The 22893-nt window shown below is 44.8% G+C and overlaps 1 protein-coding gene across 14 annotated transcripts in view; it reads right to left on the bottom strand.

Moving 5' to 3' along the window:
• Positions 1–22893, bottom strand: part of LOC122540892 (transducin-like enhancer protein 3) — a 73761-nt gene that overhangs the window by 38634 nt on the left and 12234 nt on the right. For 4 of the 14 annotated variants that reach the window (XM_043677153.2, XM_043677140.2, XM_043677144.2 and 1 more), the window contains exons 5-7: positions 11898–11960; positions 9628–9732; positions 187–216 (exon numbers count right to left, since the gene is read on the bottom strand). In XM_043677153.2, coding sequence (XP_043533088.1) covers positions 187–216; positions 9628–9732; positions 11898–11960 — 198 coding nt within the window. The remainder of the gene's footprint in view (positions 1–186; positions 217–9627; positions 9733–11897; positions 11961–22893) is intronic. The other 10 variants (XM_043677145.2, XM_043677152.2, XM_043677148.2 and 7 more) reach the window with 4 other exon arrangements.

Below are 22893 nucleotides of genomic sequence, written 5' to 3'. Positions count from 1 at the left end.
TGATATCCACACAGTCCCTATTAAAGCTCAGCCACACTGCCAGTTAGCATTAAGAACACTGCAATGCCAGAAGCAGCCAGGTCTGTGTGCACACACAACTGGCACAAAAGCAGCAACTCACACTGGGAGCATATTTGAGACATATTTTAAAAACAGGTATAAAGAATTCCACTGGGAGGGACTAACCGTGAGAGGTGGGTAGATAGCATGGTGCTGCTGGGGAAATGAAAAAGAAAACAAAATAGATTTCAGATGTTAAATTATAACGACCATAAACTCCCACCGTCTGCATCTCAGCAACCCCACCCTTTTAAAAATAAAAATCACACAATAAACCCTTTCAAAAAGATGACTTCACAAAAGCCAACAGTCAATTTGGTCTTTTGATCGGAATGAGAATAAGCAGGTTCACAGGATGTGGTGAGACACGGGCCAGGGTGAGACGGAGAGAAAAAAATATATCACACGCAATGAGCAATCCGTTCCTGTCATTGTTCCACCTCCTTCCATTCGGCCGCCAACGCATGGACTCTCATAGGAACGAGACGTAGGCCATTCAGCCCCTCGAACCTGCTCCACTCAAAAAGATCAGGGCCGATCAGGTGGTAGTCTCAACTCCACAATCCTGGCCGTTCTCTGACACTCCTCAACTCCCTGTTAGTGAAGACACTATCTATCTATATCCACCTTGAAAATTCCATGTTTGTACCTCCATCACTCTCTGGGAATGCAGTCGGTTCAGATAGAACAGTAGTTCCGTTCCAGTGCAATTCCACTTTATAGCAGCACCATTTAAACTAATGGGGCCAAAATGGAGTTATAGCCAGTATAGGTAAGGAAAAATCGTGTTTTACAAAATAACGGTCTAAGTTCTTCAATCACATTATAGGCAATTAGTGTTGAAGAAATGCACATTATAGCAGAACCAACTATATAGTGATAGACCCTTAACACTCAAAAATAAAATGATTTGCTTCTTTTTGGTGTTAAAAGGAAGCTCCCTAATGTTCAAACTCCAACTGTAGAGGTAACATCCTGTGAGTATCCACCTCTCGCAGTCCACTCAGGACCATGTGCATTTCCTGATCAGCTTTTCTAGACTTCCGTGGATACACATTGAACTTTTCCTCATGAAAGATCCTGCCAACTGTACATCTGTAGTTTCACAATAACCTTGCATTGATCTCCTGCTCCACATTCACAAAATCACACCATCCATAGGGCTGCACTTGTTAGAGCATCCTAGTACCCACAGTGTGAAGCATTCCTTCACCCGAACACCCCAGGGTCTGCCTGGAGCCTGGATATTACTGCCCACTGTCCCCACTGAGGGAAGGATCAGCCCAGTCCATCAAAAAAGCCAACCTTCTGTTCAGCTACACGTCACAGTACCTTGAAAAGGCAGCCAAAGACCCCTCCCATTCCAGTTACAATCCCTTCTGTATCTTCTGACAAATTGCCCCATAGTGTCCAGGGATGTGCAGGTTAGATGGTTTAGCTATGGGAAATGCAGGGTTACAGGGATAGGCTGGGTCTGGGTGGGAAGCCCTTCAAAAAGAATCAGTGTGGACTTGATGGGCCGAATGGCCCGTCTCCACACTGTGAGCAATTCTATACGTATGAAGTACAATCTTAAAACTTGGATTGAGGATTCACAGTAAAAATGCTCATTTGCTGGCAAATTTGCAATTCCCAACTCCATAAATCAGAAAAGATTAAAACGTACAGCCACAGGGATTGGTGACCCGTAGCAATCCTGTATCGAAATCAGCCTAAAACAAGGCAAAGCTGTTGTCACCAATTAAACAGTAACTGCTCAATGAAGGCTCTGTCTTTGGGAGGGAGTTATAGCTCTGTTTTGCTGGTATGGGGAGGGGGGTGGGGGTGGGGGTGGGGGTGGGGGTGGGAGGGGAAGAAAGAAGTGACAGCTGAAGACAGAGTGGAGGGGGAAGGCAGGAAAGGCAGTGGTACAGAGGAGAAAGATGAGGAACTATGTACCATTCTCAGGAATTCAAACCACTCCTGATCACTGATCAGTTTGAAAGTGCACGCACACTGGGCTAGTCAATAGATACTTGATGAACTCCACAGTCAAGCAGCCAGGAAATGGTCACTGCACAGACTCATATTTAAAGGAGAAAGTGAGGTCTGCAGATGCTGGAGATCAGAGCTGAAAATGTGTTGCTGGAAAAGCGCAGCAGGTCAGGCAGCATCCAGGGAACAGGAGAATCGACGTTTCGGGCATAAGCCCTTCTTCAGGACTCATATTTAACCAGTTACAGGAGTAGGGGCTGCTAATACAAGGGAGTCAGAGACCCAGAAATCAGTCCCCCAGATCATGCAGCAGCATCTGATAATGTGACCTGGAGAGCGGAACGTGGAGATGGAGCAATTACTGTTTCAATAACAGGTCAGTGCCTCAGTTGAACTTTGGTGCTAATTTTCTAAATGGCCCACTCGATTCAGATGGCAACCCATTAGCGAGAGAGCTATCATGTGTTTGGTTTGTTTAGAGATTAGAAACAACAATTGACTTATGAAATGGTAATGCACACCACAGTTTGTGAACGTGCTGTTGACTGCCTTGCTTGGTTTATTTAACCATGAAAAGCATCTCTGCTGGGGTTCAATATTCTCCTCACTTCCCAAGGCAGGGAAGGGTGGGGGGGGGGGGGGGGTGCTTGCACAAACCACGGAGCATTTAGGGGGAAAGAAGCCAGTGATTTTGTTTTGGCAACTGAAATTGGAAGCTGCTTCTGTAAAAAGAGTTGAAGCATCGCGCTGCGAGGGATGAGGCACAAAGACCGGAACACCCACTACAATGTTCAGTCATATCTTCACCATCTTGATCAGGAACACACTCACCGTCCCTTCACTGGCACTGGGTCAAAATCACAACTGTTCAGGGAGGCAGCTCAGCAGCACCTCCTGCAGGGCAGGTGAGACTGGGCGAGGAATGACAGCCCAGCCAGCAACACCCACATTCCACCAAGGATTAAAACCATGCTGTATGGGGACTGCTCTCTCAGGTGCTAATACAATCTAATAGGGATAAGAGAGAGAGACAAATCTGACAATCCTACCATCCATGAAGTGGAGGCCATTATGCCTTCTGCCAGCTCTTCAACTCATTTCACTTCCTTCCTGATGTTTCCCCATGGTCCTGGAGTATTTATCCGATTCCATTTGGATTACTCCATCTTTGTGCGTCTACCACCTGTTCCAGATCACACCAACTTGCTGCAGCAAGAGTATTTCTCATCTCCAACACTGGTTCATCCATCTTCAAAACTGGTCGGGGGGGGTTGGGGGGGAAAGAGAGAGGGAGGGCTATTCAACTCCATCAGAATCACTCCACCATTCAACATCACGATGGGTCTTCACCAGCAGCTCCACTTTCTTGCCAACTCCCTTAACCTCATTAGAGAATCTACTCAAAGATGGTGCAGCGTCATCGTGTAAGAGAGAGGATTGCAAAGATTCCCAAACCTCAGCGAGAATTCCATTCCCAAATAGAGCAGCCTTTTATCCAGTGACCATGAACACCTCCCACCCCACAATCCAGCTCAAGGGTGTCCAGTCAGAGGGAAGCAGCTTCTCCGCCCGTCACCCTCACCAAGAAAATCGGTTTCCATCAAATCACATCCCATCCTTTTAAACCCAAGAGTGCCGGCTGACTCTGGTCACCCCAGGAAGCCAGTAATGAACCTTCATTTAACTCCATCCAATGGCAAGTATGTCCTCTTGAGGATAAGGAGATCAAGATTACAAGGCAAGTGGTAGACAGCTTAATCTGCTGTGGCCTTACCCTTATTTATAAAAACGTATCAAAGCAGTTTGATAAGTAGATACTGTGGTTGTTACCACCATCTAGGGAATATAAAACATCGGGTCACAGAGAGCCCGGCATAGCTGACCCAGGATGAGAACTTTCTTCATCGAGATCCTCCAAAGTGTTCTACCCCAGAGACATCGGGAGGAATACACTGTTGTCAAGTATCCTCCAACCAGGAGTAGACAGATTGCAGGCACCCAATGGGAAGTCGTTTTTGGGAAAGCTGGGGTCAACAAGGGGGTGTGGGATGGAGGTGGAAGGTCAACCATGACACCGTTGCATGTTGAAGCAGGCTGGAAGGGCCAAATGGCACACGCCAGCAGCTATTCCTTACATTCGCGTGTTGGATTTGGAAGATTCAATCATTCTATCGAAGAGTAAAAGTGTCAGGGAGCAAAGAGAGAGTACTTAAGGTTTGCTTGTTGTGCTGAGTTTGGATGCCCAGAGAGAGGACGGCAAAATGGTTACAGAAACATCAGGTTCACAACTTATGGAGAAGTGATCGGAGCCTGGGCTGCCAACACTCCAGAAACTAAGAACTGGGCACTGCAGCTAGTAACACTAACGGGTAAAGAAAAACATCTCTGAAGGAACTTTCTAATTTTCAGTCATCTGGTTTAAAAATGCAATTGGGAACCTAGGTTTAATCACAGTCTGTTCACTTTCCAATTGACTGTGGGAAACAAGGATGGATGTGGGAGGTGAGCAAAGGCAGGTGAGGTTTGGTTGGGGGTCACCAGGAGGTGATAGGATTATGTAATAGCCACCACTGCAATGCTCCCCTCAATATTTCATTGGAAAGGGGTCAAACCCTCAGGACGTGTGCTGTCATCCTGCATGCACCTCCTCCAAGGCCATCTATAAACCATCACTTCAGTGACTATTACATGGAATCAAGCCAACACACTTTCACACACCAGCTCCCCCACTCCCCCCTCCCAATTTCCCTCCATGAAGGGTGGTTGGTTTGGGGGAGGGGAGGGGTTGCAGGAGAATAAAGAGTCATTAAAAAGGGGCTTTTTCAATCCCCAGTTGAGACTTGTAAAAACCTGATCATCATGGTCAGATCCCTCTCTGCTTAAATTGTCCCACTTCTCTTCCCCCACAAAGCTCTGCTACAAAACACAACTGAGGCCACATCACTGATCGCTTTCAAGAAGGATTTAGATATAATTCTCAGGACTAAAGGGACTGAAGGATATGGGGAAGTGGACAGGGGACTAAGCTGGATGATCAGTCACGTTCATATTGGCCTATTCCTGCTACTTTTTTTTTGTGTTTCAACTATAGGAATAAAACAATTATTTTCAATAAACCCACTAGAATAAAACAAAGAATTCCAAATACTGGAAATCTAAAACAAAAACAAACTGCTGGAGAAACTCAGCAGGTCTGGCAGCACCTGTGCAGAGAAAGCAGACATAACATTTCAAGTCCGACATGGACTCCTGAACTCTGAAGCATTGCAGCAGTGTGGGGTCGTTGTAAAGCCTAGGAATCTCAGCTAACCTGGGCACAGCCAGACGATAATGACCAAATAATCAGCCCTCTCTTTTAAAAGATGGCGTTGATTGAGGGGTAATGCCTCAATATTCCATATATCCACACACACGGATACAAGAAGAGTCTTCGTTTGATTAATATGTCAAAGACAGCTCCTCCAACAGGGCAGCACCCCCCCCCATAGAGACACCTGGGGCTTCTGTCTGGATGGTTCTTCCCGTCTCTTTCCCGGGATTATAACGTACAACGTTCTACCTCAGAAACAAGAGGAACGACTTGGCTAGTGTCCGATCCCACAAATTCACCTCCAGCGCAGCACACATTGGGATCTTCTCTCAGCAGGAATGGTCTGTTTTACAGTCAGGCAGACATCTGGTGACCATTACAATTAAGAGGTGCCTTTTATACATCACTGACATGCAGGGGAAATCTCTCTAGACCGCAGAATGGTTTCAACAAAACTGAAAAGGCCAAGGTGGTTAAACGTAAGGCACGGTCTCAGACTGAGCTCTCACTCACAGGGCTGTAGAAAATTAAACAGCAACATAATTCACATCTTTTTGGGTAAAGTGAGCCAATAGTTTATCCCTCGCTATTATATGGTTTGGATGGGAATCTAAATATGAAATGGAGTGCCAAGCTAAAATCCAAGAGTGACAACAGAAAACCATCCTCATTTACAGGGTGAGGAAATCATTAACTCTTTCCCCCAAGCACAGCAGAAAGTGCTGAGGCTGGAGGAGGGGGCTCTGTTGAAGATTTCAGCAATAGATCAGAACATGTTGGACAAGAGTCAAAAAAGAAAGAAAGAAAAAAGAATAAATCAGGGAATCTAAAGGAGGAAAGTTAAAGTTAAGATCAGCTACCATTGAACAGAAGGGTGGTACAGGCCTATTCTTGCAGGCCCTTCACGAAAACTAAGGCACCAGAGATGGATATTTACTGACACAAAGTGCCTGCTTCCAATGGGCAGAGATAAAGTGGAGGGAGGTGAACATCCCACAGTAACCGAGGGAACAGGGGAAAAACCCCAGAGCATTAAAAGCAACAATGGAGTTTGACTGGGATCTCAGTTAGGTCAGCAAGCGTCAATGAGCATCATTGTGAAATGACCCGTGATGAAAGAGTGAAAATCTGTGCCTGTTCATTCTGCTGGAAAATGATGCTGAGAGTTTTGCTGTTTGAAGATTAAATTTAGAGGGAGGAAGTAAAACTCTAGAGGACAACTTGTCCAGACTGTTTATGCCTGCAATGGTGTTATATATCAGCCAGGAGGCCTTTTTATTTGTTAACAAGTTCCAGACACAAAAAGAGGACAATCCTTCGCACAGTAGCATCTCACCGAGACAGGAGACAGTGCCTGGCCTTGGAGACTGCAGGGGCAGAGTTACTGACCCAGAGACAGAGATCAGAACTTCTCAAACACAAATATTTTTTTTAAATATAAAACATTCAAAAAGCAAAGCCTTACATACATGATAAGTGCTCTCATCAAAACCTTGCAATTCTGAATATTTTCCACCTTCACTCCCAAACATTGAGGGGACAGTTTATGTTATAAACTTCTTAATCACAACTGGGAACAGACAGTTATAGCAAATTATTCCAAAGGCCAGGCTGTTTACATACTTTATCCAGAAGAAGGAGATAATCACAAAATAAACTATTGAACACGTGTGGGGAGAGAGCAAGAGAGCGACTTAATTTAAAAAAAAAGGGGTTTCAGAAGGTAACACATTGGCTCAAATTCACAAGTGAGGGCTGTAAGGCAAAATTAAACCCTTGCTCCCTGTCCTTTCCCAAAGATGATTGGTAGGTAACACTTCCCACGACTGTGGAGACTGGAGGAGTTGAAAGCAAGAGAACATTAACCAGAAGCAGTCAGAGACAAACCATTTAAAACAAAACCGCAGAAGCGGGATCCTGCATCTGACAACAAACTTGCCTTAATCCAAGAACCGTCAATGAGGAGAGAACATTAGAATAAAAAGGTGCCGCACCATCATCCTGCTCATAGCCACAGGCAGCACAGAGCACATCCTGCACCATAAAGTAACTGGATTGGCTGGCCATTAATGTAGAGACCACCAGTGGCCTTTTGTTGGGGAGTAGGGGGTGGGGGAGGGGAGACTGTTACCCTACACCCAGGTGCCTCCTTCCCCCCCCAATCAAATCAAGCCTCCGTTTTCTTAGGACAGACAAAAAAAAAAGGCCATGCCTGAACAACACTGCAGCGTGTGAGAGACACACACACACACACACACAAACACACAACCACAGTAGAGGCGCTCCTTGATTGCCCATAATTCCATCATTGCAACGGTTCATCAGACAAGCTGACTGAATGGCTGCCTGCTTTAATGACAGCCCAACAGTTGTATTCAGCCAGATTCAAGGAAGCAATTACCTCAAAAATGGGGTCACAGGCCTAACTCATTTGCCTTAATTGAATTCCAATATCTGCCTCCAGCTGCCACGACCCATCTCTTGGCCTCAACTCTCCCACACACAAAAAAAAGGAGGAGGCTAATCAAACTGTGGCCTCTTTATTCTGAAGCCTCCTATACATCTTGCCATTTTTGAAAGAAGGGAAAAAAAAATCTTTTATAAAGCATCCAAGAGGAGACCAGATCAATTTGTCTTCAGGAGTTGGGTGGAGTGTCTGAAGGTAGTTTATTCATTTATGCATCAGAAGAAAAGATTAAAGCAAAGTACGTGTCTGAGGCTTTGGATTTCTCCTTTTCCTGATTACACCCTTGCTCACATCTCCAACACTTAGCGGATCATGTTGTGTTAAACCCCTTTCCACCCCCTCTAGCATCTTCATTGACAGCCACCAGAGTCTTTTCACGTCAAATATCTCCAGTTGCTGCAATGTCACACACCATTGAAACCATTAATTAGACGTGCTAAACACTAATTTAACCCAATTAATTTCTATAGCGACTTGCATCAAAATACAACATTGTCAGAGCCAATTGTGCAGTCACAACTTGAAAGGAGGGTGAGCGACAACTCTTTAATAAAAAGGCACCAGACCTAGTGATCAGGTTTTTAATAAAATGGAACAGGATTCAAGGCAAAACTTGATCTGCCAAGCAATGGGTTTAGCTTTGCAACCCTGCCCCCTCTCTCCCTCCAAAACAAACACTCATTTCAGTTGGTGGAAATTGTTAGGGGCTTCAGAGTACAGCTAAACATCAATGACCTAAAACCAGGAGTTGCAAACCTGCTACTTCACACAGCTTAGTCTCATACTGTAGGTGACTAAGATCAAAGGAACTCTCTCTAACGCTCTGCAGTGATCTCCTCCAGGTACTGCCAGCACTGCTGTGTTAGGATAACGGGCATACCCTTTAAGAGACAGTGTGACAGTACCCCTTTAAAAAGGGATATGCTCGTGAATCTCTCAGAAGATGTGACCCAAGAATGGTTGGGGGGAAAAAGCAGGTTTCCATCCTAACTGACTGCTGAAAGCATGCTGCTCTGTTGTAACCAAATTGCTTAATATAGCCTTGGCACTGATGTGCCCATGTATGATACTTGTACTTGTTAATGAGCTACAATAAATGCCTTTTGGATCTTCCAATACCACATGAGCTACACCTCTTTTCTTAAAGGGAGACAATGGCCTTTTGGTATTATCACTGGACTGTTAATCCAGAGGCCCAGGTAACCCCCAGGTTCAAATTCCACCACTCTAGATGTTGTGGACTGGACAGATACATTGAGGAGGAGAGGTGTGGGAGCAACTGGAAGCAACACAAGAGCAGGAATAGGCTATTCAGCCCATTGGGTCTGCTCTCAATCAGCCACTTCAATGCTTTTGTCCCCTATTGCCATATTCCACTACATTTTCAGTCTGTAAAAATCTACCTTAAACAGACTCAAAGGCTGAGCTTCCACAGCCATCTGGGGGAGAGAATTCCAAAGATTCACAACCTGAATGAAAACAATTTATCTCAGTCCAAATTGTGCCCTTAGTTCAAGACACTACAATCAGGGAAACATTCTTCCATCTGGCCCATCTATCCCTTTTAAATAAAAACTTTCAATGAGAGGGAGGCTTTTAATTGGACAATGGATTGAACAGCCAGTGCAGATTTATAATTATGCACACAGGCTGTGCCAACATTTACTGCTGGCAAACAGCAGTTTTTGATTTTTGTTGTTTCATTAAAGATAGTCTTTGTTACAGATCATTAAAGCACCACCGTCCTTTCAACAGGCCAAATGTATTAGTTTACTCTTCAATACTGTCAAGTAATAATAAAGGAGAGTGTACACACTGTGAGAGGCAGATTGGGAACTCCACGTACCCCGATGATCGAATTTAGTTCCGTCATAGTCACCTGCTTGGCACGCTCAACAGCTTGTGCCACTTGCTGCTGATGCTGAGAGATTGAGGGGAGAATCAGGAAGTGGGAAAGAGAAGAAACACATTCAAAAAACATCCAGGAATTATGCAGTTTCAATTTCTTTTTTTAAGATGGAGGTAAACAAGGTGAAACCACATTTTAAAAAAAAGATTGAACAGCAGGTGGTGTTCAACTAGTGCTGTCCAATAAACACTAACTCAATTCAGCTTGGACTGATCAGACACCAGCAAGAGATAGGCTGAACCAGAACAATATCAGTCACGGTGTGCTGCAGTGGCTCAGTGGTTAGCACTGCAGCCTCATAGCACCAGGGACTTGGGTTCAATTCCAACCTCAGGTGACTGTCTTTGTAGAGTTTGTACACAGTCTCCCCACGTCTGCATGAGTTGCCTCCAAAAGATGTGCAGGTCAGGTGGAAAGGCTATGCTGAATTGTCCCATAGTTTCCAGGGATATGCAGGCTGGATGGGCTAGCCTCGGAAAATGCAGGGTTTCAGGAATGAGGTGGGTCTGGGTGGGATCCCTTTGGAGGGTTGGTAGCGACTCAGTGGACTTAATGGCCTCTTCCCACTCAATAGAGATTCTCATCTCACAAGACCTGCTCAGAAGGAGATGTTGGGTAATTTCTCTACTCCATGCCTAAAGATTGCATTTTCAGATAAGACTAGGATCAATTTTACACACTATTTACATAACTATCCTCCACTGACCGCACAGACACTGGGAAAATAATCCTGTCTTTTTGGGGGGGCCACGAGTGTCAGGGAATATCAACTGGAGAGCCCACCCCCTCCAAATTCCTGACAAACCTTCAGAGGGCAGCATGTTAGAGGGTCTTTGAGCAGCTTTAGGATTGTAGCTGCCAGCTCAGAAGAGGCTGCACCTCCCCACAGTCAGGGTAATGCAGCCCACGCACCATGCAGGGTCTGATCGGCGCAGCCTGCAGCGTGGAGGTGGGAGCAGTTACAGATAGTGGGAATCTCACACAAGGGACTGGTTTTCCTCTGCTCTAATCTTTAACAGAGTGAGAATGGTGATCAGAAATATGTTGAGGAACCATTGTTCAATCAACAGAGACACCACCAATCAGCAGTGTACAAGCCTGGGTCAGAAATGGGGGTGGGGAGTTAATAGAGGTCATGAATAGCCCACCATTGAAGGCCAACGAAATTCTCCAGTTCAAACTCAGAATGATGGCAAGTTGGAATTACAGGCCATTTTGCCATAACGTGCGTTTCATTAACACTAATTTGCTGTAACGCCATTGACAAATTGGGAATGCTGTTTCTAAAGTGCAAACTTTTAGTTGTAACTTTAACGCGATTACATCGCCATCACTTTAAACATTAATGTGCAATTTTCCTACACAGGGTTGTACAAGGACGCAACCATCATGTTGAGAAGAATGACCTATAGATCCTCCAATTGCAAATATGGATTGAAACAGACAAACTTTTGTTAGACCAGGATATCGGGAGCATGGGGAAAACAGGGGGCAAACAAAATGCAGCAGAGTAGAAGGAGAGCAAAAAAGACACAAGGTACTGAATGAGCCATTCCTACGCTAGGATGGAGTGGGCATTGGAACAGCATTGACCAACTGTTAACCTGAAGAAGGGCCTGTGCCCGAAACGTCGAATCTCCTGTTCCCTGGATGCTGCCTGACCTGCTGTGCTGTTCCAGCAATAAAGTTTCAACTGTTAACCTGGGCATGCCAACATAACCAAGAGAAAATCCAGAACTTGGCCAATCTAACTCGTGCTCCCTGGTTGGATCCTTCCACACCAGCAAACTTTCTTCTATTTCAACTGCAGATAGTTCACAGCCAGGGTTTAAATTTTGACATGTGCCTGTATGGATGGAGCATAGACAGATTTGCACAGCATTCCTCCATTAAGACAACATCATGTAAGTGGGGTAATTAAGAGGTTACCCATTCAGATCACACTAGCACTGGGATCTGGAATACTCCCGTTCGGAATAGCCTTTTGTGGAGTGGGGTATAATAACAGAATAAGGTGGTCAGTATAGGCGATACTGAAGAGATGGTGTTTCAATGAAAGAGACAGGAAAGATTTCTCGTGACATGTACTGAATACAAACTGGATACATTTCAGCTTCAGTACTCTCATACAAAGCAGTGAATAGCAAGGAACTGGAAGATCAAGCAGGACCACTTACCTCTTGTGAAAGAAATGGCATGATTTGTGCCAAGATCGTGTTTAGCCTTTTGGCAATTTCAGTCTGAGCAGGAGAAAAAGGAAACAAGAGAGATAAAAAACTTTGGTTAGTATTTCAAACAAACTGTTTTGCAGAACCACATGGCATCAGCAGATGACAAACACAAAGCAAAGAGGCAGGGGGAGATAACACCATTATGGAGCTAACTACTTATTGAAACGATATCACAGAATGCGACTGTGTCCAATAACAACAGCCAAGCAGGAGTCAGTGTCCATGAGAAACACGGTGCATGCCCATTCACAGAGAAGTCACATCCAGTTTTACAGCAGTAACTGGGGGAAGAGAGAACGACTGTGCAAGAGAGCAGGTGATGGCAAATCAACGAGAGTGTAATTTATTGGGGTAAGTGTGTCAGAATAAGAAGGGTCAGTTTTACACTTGACCAGGAGTTAAAATTGGTTTTAAAATTCCTTTAAAAACTTTTCCTGAATCAGCTAAGTCAGTTTGAAGGCTCCAACTCTAATTCAGAGCTGGAGACTTAGAGAGTTATAGATGCCAGGTCATTGCCTACATGGGGTTTAAACTTTGAAGTCCCACATGGTAATTGCTTGGAAGTGATCACAGTGTATCTTTCAGGACTAGTGTCTGATCATTTGGAGATAGGAAGATCTGAGTCACATTTAATAATCATATATCCATTAAAAAGAAAAAAAGTCCTGAAAGCTTAAGCTGGTACAGACACCACCAACCACTTCCCCCCACCCCACCTCCACACACCATCCAAAGCAGGATTTCATCCCTTCTATTTAATCTTAGTTATACAAAGTGCAATAACTGGATCAAAAAAGCTGCTGCTCAAGTTACAAACAAACAGAAATCATTCAAACACTTCCAGCTTTTCCTACACTTCAAACAACTTGATGGATAATCTTCAACTTTCAGCCTAACTTCCCGCACACTCCTGTACAGTGGTGAGACCATTAAGGCCTATAGATATTGGCTGCTCACCATCACACCAGGACCAATCCTTGGCAAAAAAAAAAGCCAGTAATTCCCAACAGCCACCAGAAATCGCGATAGAGGTTTAACCAGAATGACCAGAAAATGGTGGGGAGATTGAGCCCGCGTTCCTTGACTATGGCCCACAAGCACGTTGCCATGGGAACAAGTCAGCACTGCAGGTACATAATGCATCAATTTTGTTGCATCTCTGCCTCTTCACTCAGAAGACAGGAACCGGAGACTTCCTAGCTCAGATGAGACAAGCCTACAACAGGGATTGGAGATTGCTTTACTGAATTAGGAGCTTTCAAAAGGGATTGTACTTTAGCCCAACATGTTAAACAAGGCACTAGAGAACACTTCGGGCACAGTCCAAGTGCTCTGAAATACACAGAGGTTTGCTCTTCTCGTTCTAGTTGCTTGAACGCAATTCTCCACGCTGCCCAATTAAGCACACAGTCTGCCATCCAAACAAATCACAGGCTGCACCTTATGCAGCTCTATTAACAATCTCCCTCATGGTCAGCCCTCACTTAGAAAACAAGGCCAGTAAAGCAGAAATACTTCAGCAATCGCAAAGCTCCTTTGCTAAGGAAACATTTATTCCTGACTACGTGAAACGGTCACTGCTGAACACATTCCTTACACACCATAAATTACACAAGTACCTGTACACTGAAAGGGAACAATTACCTGACTAAACAATTCAAAAGGATTATTCTTGTACATTTCAGCTCACAGACATCTGAAGTTTCATTAAGAGACAATCACCATGGTAGATGTTCCTATTCCCTCTATCACTAAACCTGCACGTAGTCTTTGATGTTAAACAGCTGTCAAAACGACATCAAATCCAACCTTCAGCATTCTCTGTGGGCTCCAGCATAAAGATCAGGAGTACAGCAGACTTCTGAAGTCAAAGACAGTTTGAACAGACCAATAACATAGAAGATGTAAACATATCAGTTCACAAGGCCTGCTCCACATGAATAGGGGGAGTGATGGTGAGGAGAGAGACACAGACAGAGAAAAAGAGAGGGAAAAAAACACAAGATAGAGACAGAGGAGGAGGCTGGCGTAGACTGAGGAAGCTGTCCACCTTTAGGCTGGGATTGTGCTATTCTTTAGGTAATTGATATGTTTAACACAGAACTCCCTCGGGCACCACCACCCAAGGACATGCTGACCCCCTCAGTAAACCTCCACCAGGACAGGATGTCACCAAAACTGAATCTTAAAGTAGGCTTAATGCAAGTAACAACCAAAGCTGTTCTCAGCTCACCAACTCTTCACTGAGCTTCACCTTGCCATGCCCCAGTTTGAGAAGGTCCCTCAGCACCATGTCTCAGTGTAGCCCCCCCCCCCCCCCCCCCCACCCCCCCCACCAACCCCAACGGAAGAGAGCAGATGCTCTCAAACCAATCCGTGCCTCTCAGCTGTCTAACTTTCACAAAGGGGCTGAGAGTCAGTCAGAGGAGGATAAATGAAGCGGAGGCTGCTCCATCAGGCTTAGCCAGCTCAGTGAGGTTGCACCGATGGGTCAAATGGAGGGTGGGAAATTTTTTCCCCCTCTTATTTCAACAAGAATCATACAGCATGGAAACAGTCTTATTGGTCCAAATCATCCACACTGCACAGATATCCCAAATCAGACCTAGTGCCATTTGCTAATTCTACTCTGCTAAACAGCACATTGTGGATTTTGTCTGAAATACTGAACTAATATGTTAAACTTAGTAGAGAGGGTTGAACAATTATCTCACCAGTAGCTTAGTTTACTCATTTAGCTTAAAATCATATAATTTGCTTGGAATATTGTCTAGACCCACTGAACAGAAAAAATGTTTGACCCTTCAACTAAAACCCATTCTCCTCTGCTTTAGAGTGAAATTTATAAATAATTATATTATAAACTTTTATTACAATATTTTATGTACGTTGAGACTTTGGGGATGATGGGGGGGGGGAAAGAGTTCTTCCTGTTAATCAACTTGTAAATTAAGAGCCCTACAACTGCTACTCAAGTAAAGTGGTGTTTTTAAAATGGTCATGGATTTTTTTCCCCCACTGCATCTTTCTGGGGATTCTCGAAGTGACCAACCACTTTCAGACAGAGGGACAGTTCACAAGTCACTCCTGTCCACTGGCCTCCAGATTTTCTGGTGGTTCAACATTGCAATCCCCACACGACACAGATGCCAAACAATTGCAAATAAAAAACAAAAAATCCACTTTACAAAATAACACAAGAAAGCACTCAGCATTTTAAACGTATGTCTGTATAGGGAGAGACTCTACACATGGAGGGCATGTGCCTATCACTGCCTGACCAAAAGCATACCCCACCTGGTGGAACTAGGAAGCAAGCCAAGTCCACAGCATTAACTCATGACAGATTCCTGGTATTCAGGCCCTCCACATTTGTATTTATATGGCATCTTTCATAACCTCAGCACAGTGGCTCAGTGGTTAGCACTGCTGCCTCACAATGTCAGGGTCCCAGGTTCAATTCCAGGCTCGAGTGACTGTGTGGAGTTTGCACATTCTCCCAGTGTCTGGGTGAGTTTCCTCCGGATGCTCCAGTTTCCTCCCACAGTCCAAAGACGTGCAGGGCAGGTGAATTGGCCTTGGTAAATTGCCCATAGTGTCAGAGGGAAATGGGTCTGGGTGGGTTACTCTTCGGAGGGTTGGTGTGGACTTGTTGGGCTGAAGAGCCTGTTTCCACACTGTAGGAATCGAATCTAATCATTCTAAAAATGCTTTATAGCTGACTAAGTGCTTCCCCTGTTGTGTCACAGTGCAGAGCTGGGCAAAGTCTGCCCAGTGAAAAGTCTGCATCCAAACCTCTCCCCTCACCTCTATCCAAGGCCCCAAAGGATCCTTCCACATCCAGCAGAGATTTTCCTGCACACCCAAACACCACCTCATCTACTTGGTCTGTTGCTATTGATGCGGTCACCTGTACACTGGGGAGACAGGATGCAGACTTGCGGAACGTTTCAGAGAACATCTCTGGGACAAATGCACCAAACAACCCCACCGCTGCATAGCTGACCACTTCAACTCCCCCTCCCACTCTGCCAAGAACATGCAGGTCCTGGGCCTCCTCCATCAAATCAAAGCCCAGAAGAAGAATGCCTCATCTTCTGCCTTGGGACCCTCCAACCACACGGGAGCAAGGTCGGTTTTACCAGTTTCCTCATTACCCCTCTCCCCCATCTAACCGTCCAACTCGACACCACCCTCTTGACCTGTCCATCTTCCTTTCCATCCATTCCAACCTAACACCACACACCCCACACCCCCAACACATTTCTTACACCCAAAACATCGACTCCCCTGCTCCTCAGATGCAGCCTGACTTGCTGTGCTTTTCCAGCACCACACTGAGACTCTCCTGCATCTGCGGTCCTCACATTCTCCCTGAACCTGGCAGCCAATGTGACCACAGCAACAAGCTCTTTCCCCTCTGTGCTGTTTAGTAGCAAGTTCAGTCGAGGATTCAGAAGAAGGTTCTATTCACCCAGAGAGTGGCAGGGATGGAGAACCCACTAGCACAAGGGTATTGTGGAGATAAATGAAATGCTGTCACGGCATTGGAGTCTTTGCTCACCCAAGGAATTAGTGACACTGCTGAGGACCACAGCAACCTTCTCTACAGCAGGGGCCAAATTCCAGACAGGCACACCCACAGACCAACAGATGCAGGTGGGAATCCCTTCAAGAGGAAGGCAATGGCCAAGTGGTATTAAAACGCTGCACTCTTAACCCAGAGGCCCAACTCTGGAGACCCAGGTTCTAATCCTGCCATGGCAGATGGTGGAATTTGAATTCAATAAAAATCTGGAATCAAGAGTCTGTGATGACCAGGAATCCATTGTCAATTGTTGGAAAAACCCATCTGGTTTACTAATGTCCTTACCTGGCCTGGCCCACATGTGATTCCAGACCCACAGCAATGTGGTTGACTCTTAATCAGTATTTATTGCCCATGCCAGCCGGCAGTTACCTAGTGACACCCTCATCCAGTGAATGAGTAAAAAAAACCTGTTCCCAAGTGGGATGGAGCAAAAATTAACAGTTATTAGCCTGTTATGGAAAGTCTTAGCGGGTTACAGTTAACCACGACTCAGCACAGCGCAGTTACTTTCAGCTGGCCAGGTATGTGTGTTTAAACAGAGACTTGAAACCTCTTTTCCATTTGAAACTGGGAGGTTGCATTCTGTTTATCCAGAAACAAAATGACAGTGGTTTCTTTTTCTCCTCCTGACCCCTGCACCCCCACCCCCAATTTTAATATGGAAAAAGGAGTTCTCTACTTACAACAGGTTAAAATCTAAAAAAAAAACCTCATTAATGTTCAGATTGTAAGCATATGTACACGGGGATGGGGGGGGGGGAAAATCAAAAAAAAAAGAGAAAAATGATACCTTGCCAGACAGAACGAGTCTGCAGCGCAGATGCAAATACTATTTCAGAGTCATCAAATTCTGCAGTCCATCTGTTCAAACCAGCCTTGCATCATTATCACTTGAAAATTTTAAAATTGAGATTGATAGATTTTTGTTAGACACGGGTTTTGCACAGAGTCTTGGGCTGGACAAATGATTCCAATCAGCCAGTTACGATGCAATTGACTTGCCTGATCCCTTTGCTGCAGGACCATATGCTCACTAAATTCAAGCATTGCCCTACCACCTACAAATACCATAACTAGACAGCAGTGAACCGCAGGGGTTTTGTTTGCTCAACCCAACTCAAGATAAGTGTGGGCTCTGAAAACACATCTGAATAGTCAGTCACCAAAAGTCTGACACACAACACAAAGTCCAAATTAGCAGAGTGTGGATTTTACCAAGCTTTACACCTCACAATAATACTCAGAGAGACCTCAGTGGCAAAAACACACCACTCAGAACAGCAATGGCAATTTTAGCCAAGAATAATTCTCAATCCATCTTTCCCGTTACTATGGCTACATGAGAACCAGTCCCAGAGATCGTTATGTAAATTGCATCTTTCTTTGACCACAACAGTCTGTGAAACCGCTCAATATGCACCAACGCAGGTCATTCAATTGGAGTTTAAGCTGCTAATCGGAGCCACTTTGCAAATTAAGTGCAGATAACGTGAGCAGACAGCAGTAGCAGGCAAAGAGGGGAAAGGAGGTTCCTAACTTGAGGCTTCTGTCCCATTTATTATACTCTTCAACACAGCCTCCCCCATGCTGCACCTCCCCCCCCCCCCTCAACCATAACCCAGACAAATTTATCTTGCTTCACTTTCTCAGGTAACGTCACATATCGCAACACACAAAGTTATGACTCGTTACATTCAGAACAGATTTACAGGAGTGGGAAAGCATAATTGGAGCAGCACTCTATTTGCATTTAGATAGCACCTCAAGATATTCTAAGGGTAGTGATTGTAACAAGGTCAGTCAGCTGGAGCTCAATGAGTTGCCTGATAGTCTGCTAATTTGGTCCAATCAGGGAGCCCTGGCTGACAGATAGTTTCTCTGACACGGTGTCCCCTAACACTCACAGTGGACTCTGAAGAGGCAGTACTAAAGTCAAGGATTGCTCATGGTTACATAAAGGGGTGACTTGGTGACAGGATACTGGCCTCTGTGGAGTTATTTCACCAAGCTACATCCCACAAGCTTATCCTGCATCTGGCTCAGCCTCCAATTCAATGGCACAGCAGTGATCCCAGAGGGAAGTGTGCAGTTGGATTTAGACCAGGATCAGACTTGGCCGTCAAGACGAACACAGTCTGTCTACACCATCCTTAAAAGACAGATATGGACAACACTCTTCTTGGGACAAGCTCCCTCAGTAATGTGCAGTGCCAGAAGGCACAGACTCTGAAGAGCGGAAAGGTCTAACATTCTCTGACAGACTTCTTCCGGGTGACACCATCATTGAATCAAAAAGCACAGGAAGCACCCCTGTTGCCATTCGGCCCATTGGGTCTGTGCCGGCCCTTCGAAACTGCTATCCAATTGCTTTCAGTCTCCAGGAAACATCTCCCCTTAAAAATATTCTATTCAATTTTCTTCAGAAAGCGACTATGGCACCTGCTTCCAGCCATACATATAGTGGTGTAAAAGGGGTTTACTTTCTGTCACCTCTCGTTCTCTAGTCACCCACCATAAACATTTTCAAGGTTAAAAACCAGCCTCAGTTAATTGGTATCTAAATCGTATAGAATTGCGAACACCTTGATTAAATTGCCAACTCCTCTGGTGCTCCAAGAACAACCCCAAGCTTCTCCAGTCTCCATTCACACACCGACTCCCAGTTTGTTTCATAATCCCAACATAACCAGCCCCACCACCATTACCCACCTTGCTAATATCACAACACATACTAACTGGTAGTAATAACATTGCCAGCTTAAATAGAACCAAAAAGGTGATCAAAGTAAACGGATGTTAGGACCCATTCCACAAATCCCATATTGAAATGGAGGGAGGATATTTTGGGATAAACTGGAAATGATTTGAAGTTCCGCCTCCAAAAACCAGCAAAGTAACTTCCTGTCCGACATGACCTGATAAGTACAAACCAGAAAGTGCCTGAAATATTCAGTTCAGCCTCAGGTGAGAAACAGTGTAATATTTTTCTCCCTCCAGTCAAGGACACCGTGAACTCGGTTTCTCTCTTCACAAACATCATCAAGCTTGCCGAGTATTGCTAGGATTTGTTTTTCTTTCAGATTCCACACACCTGGAAAGTCACACTTTTGTTTTTTAGATCCTGGTGTTTCCTGCAACCTCTCATTGTTGTCGCCAATTTAACTAGTCCCCAAGTGTCAAGCATTGAAAAGTCCTGCTATCAAATAAGCTAATATTGCAGTATTTTATTAAAAGTTTTACCTTTAAATTGCACCACAGGCTATATCTCACAATATTGTCAGCAACAGAAGAGCAGCACAGTGACTCAGTGGTTAGCACTGCTACCTCACAGCACCAGAGACACTGTTTCGATTCCAGCCTCGGACAACTGTCTGTGTTGAGTTTGCACATTCTTCCCGTGTCTGCGTGAGTTTCCTCCCATAGTCCAAAGGTGTGCAGGTTAGGTGAACTGGCCATGCCAAATTGCTTATAGCGTTCAGGGATGTGTACGTTAGGTGCATGGGTCAGGAAACTGTAGGAGAATGGGTCTGGGTGGGTTACTCTTCGGAGGGTCACTATGGACTAGTTGGGCCAAATGGCCTGTTTCCACACTGTAGGGATTCTAAGAAAATATGCATGCATTACCCAAGAGTTCAGTCTTTTGAAAGAAAGATTAAGCTGGAAATAAATTCACAAAATTGCTTTTCAGCATCCTCCTAAGACAGTCCGAACACATGAAAAACTTTCCTAGTCAGAGTTCCGTTTCACTGACACTGGGGACTGGCAAACAGCTTAAGTAGCTTTCTCTGTATTAATCAGCCATAGTCTTAAATCAAAATCTTTTCACTATCATAGTCAAATTGCAAGAGTAGGGCTGTTTTGGTGCAGTGGTAGTGCCCTACATCTGAGCCAGGGGGTCTGGATTCAAGCGCCATCTGCTCAGAGAGATGTGCAATAACAAACTCTGGATAGAGTTGATGAGAAAATATCAAATTGAAAACATCGCAAGTACCAATGATGCAAATAGTTTGATAACCCTGTGGTTGTTAAGCTGTCAGAGTCACAGAAACCCTAATAGTTGATGAAGGAAACTTGTGCTCTTTAAGGAAGCAAGCCTCCTTCCCCAAGTTGCCCTTTTGTAATAAGCTGCTCCAACCACATCAGCTCAAAATGCAAGTCAAATACATGGATCTTGGGGCAAGTAAGGGACTGATAACACACACCATCCTTGACAGCAAAGCCACATTCAGGAGAACGAAATTCAATAATCTGCAATATTTTGTCTGGCACTATCTGACTCTTCACGATAAGCGAGTGGAACAAGTCCTCAGTGAGAAAGCAGACTGGAGAGGAATGTGTTGGGCTAAGTTGCTTAAAACAAGCTCTATCCTTTGCTACAAATATCTTTCTTTAAAATTTCATCTGAAACAACAGGGCGGTTGAATACATTATTCACTCTCACTCTCTCCCCCATATCAGGCAACATGGTGCAGTGAGTAAGCCAGAACCTGGGAGGGTCACTGGGATCAGTACTAGGGCAATCTCTACCCCCGATTTGGATAAAGGGACTGAACACATGGTAGCTACTTGAAAGGGGTGCCATTTCAGTAAGGCTAATGTTGTCCTATTTTTAAAAACTTATTTTTCAACTCTAAAGTAATGCAACTACTTTTAATTCCTCTGCTGTATCTAAGAATTGAACCTAAGATGTCACTATAAGGAGACAGACATTGCAAAAGCTCTTCACTGTACTTCTACACGGGGCAACGAAATGACATTGGATAACCGATGACACCATGAGAGGTGGGAAGGAAAGATGTCAAGGTGGTGGAGAGAGGGATAGAGTGAGGCTAAGGTGAGTGAACAAGATGTTGGCAGATGGTGTATAATTGCGGGGGGGGGGGTGGGGGGGGGTGGAAATGGGGGAGAAAAAAAAACATGAATTCACCCACTTTAGCAGGAAGAATAGAAAACCAGTATACAGCTGGAGTCAGCTATTACGAGGGGGCATAGCTTTAAATTAAGGGGTGGTAGGTATAGGACAGATGTTAGGGGTAGGTTCTTTACTCAGCGAGTCGTGAGTTCATGGAATGCCCTGCCAGTAGCAGTGGTGGACTCTCCCTCTTTATGGGCATTTAAACAGGCATTGGATAGGCATATGGAGGATAGTGGGTTAGTATAGGTTAGGTGGGCTTGGATCGGCGCAACATCGAGGGCCAAAGCGCTGTATCTTTCTATGTTCTATTAAATGGAGAATTGAAGTGCGAAGCGCAATGAGCATCACGGAACATGGAATACAAATAGATATCCATACAGCACACAATTCGGAAGACAATTGGAACGTTGCTATCTATTGCAAAGGGAATGGAACACAAAAACAGGGACAATTGTAATGAGGTACAGGGTCTTGGTGACACCACACTTGGAGCACATGGTGTAAGTTTAGCCTCTTTGTTCCAGTCTCCAGAGAGGAAATAATTCTAGCAACAGCATCGTCCTCAAAAAAAAAATCTAATTGGGTTCAGATTAGATTAGTGAGGGAAAGGGCAGCAATTGATAGCAGGTTGAGCACTGCAACCAATATGTGCAAGCTTCCCAGTTTGAAAAGAGACACTCTACCATGAAAAACCGCCCCGGGAGGGGCGGGGGGGGGCCGACGACGTACTAATGCTCCCCACTGACCAAATCTTGGCCTGGTGACAACTGCAACAGGGAGGAAGCAAAACTGGAACAGGGAGCAAATTTTACAACGACATCCCACCCACACCCCAACACTGATGACGATGGCTTCAAACAGGCTGGGTGTTTTTTTTTTAAACCCAGGGTTGGGGTGGTGGGGGGGGGGCAGATAAAAAAAGAGGGGTGGGGTGGAATAGTTCCAGCAGCTGGTTAGAGGGAGAGGATTGGAAAGCTATCCACAAGTAAATGCCAGCAACAGGTGAGAGATAAGGACGGAGATTAAAAAATAGCAAAAACAACCTCAAGGTTACATTTTTCTCAAAGATGTTGTGGTGACATTGTTGTCAAAACATAATGGAGGAGAGAGGAGAGAAAAAAAGGCTGGGACACAGTGATGCCAGAAATACTTTACAAGTAAAACAAAAGGTTCGGGGCAAAGAAAAAAGGACTGGAATCTGCTCCTGCAAACACTTAACCCTTTCAGAACTGAAAACCAAAAACAAAAAATGCTGGAGATCACATTAGGTCAAACAGCATCCATGAAGAGAGAGCAGGCTAACATCAAGTCCAGACCTGCAAAGAGTGTCATCTGGACTCAATGTTAAACTCAGCAGCTTTTGTTTACAGTTCTGATTCCAGCATCGAGTGTAACTTGCTCCGACCCAGTCCTCGTTCAGACCGAATCAGGCAAAG

The sequence above is a fragment of the Chiloscyllium plagiosum genome, unplaced genomic scaffold, assembly GCF_037043375.1.
Source record: "Chiloscyllium plagiosum isolate Xiang-an unplaced genomic scaffold, Cpla_swu_hap1 HiC_scaffold_39, whole genome shotgun sequence".
Taxonomy (NCBI): Eukaryota; Metazoa; Chordata; class Chondrichthyes; order Orectolobiformes; family Hemiscylliidae; genus Chiloscyllium; species Chiloscyllium plagiosum.
This window is presented reverse-complemented; position numbering and strand designations above follow the sequence as displayed.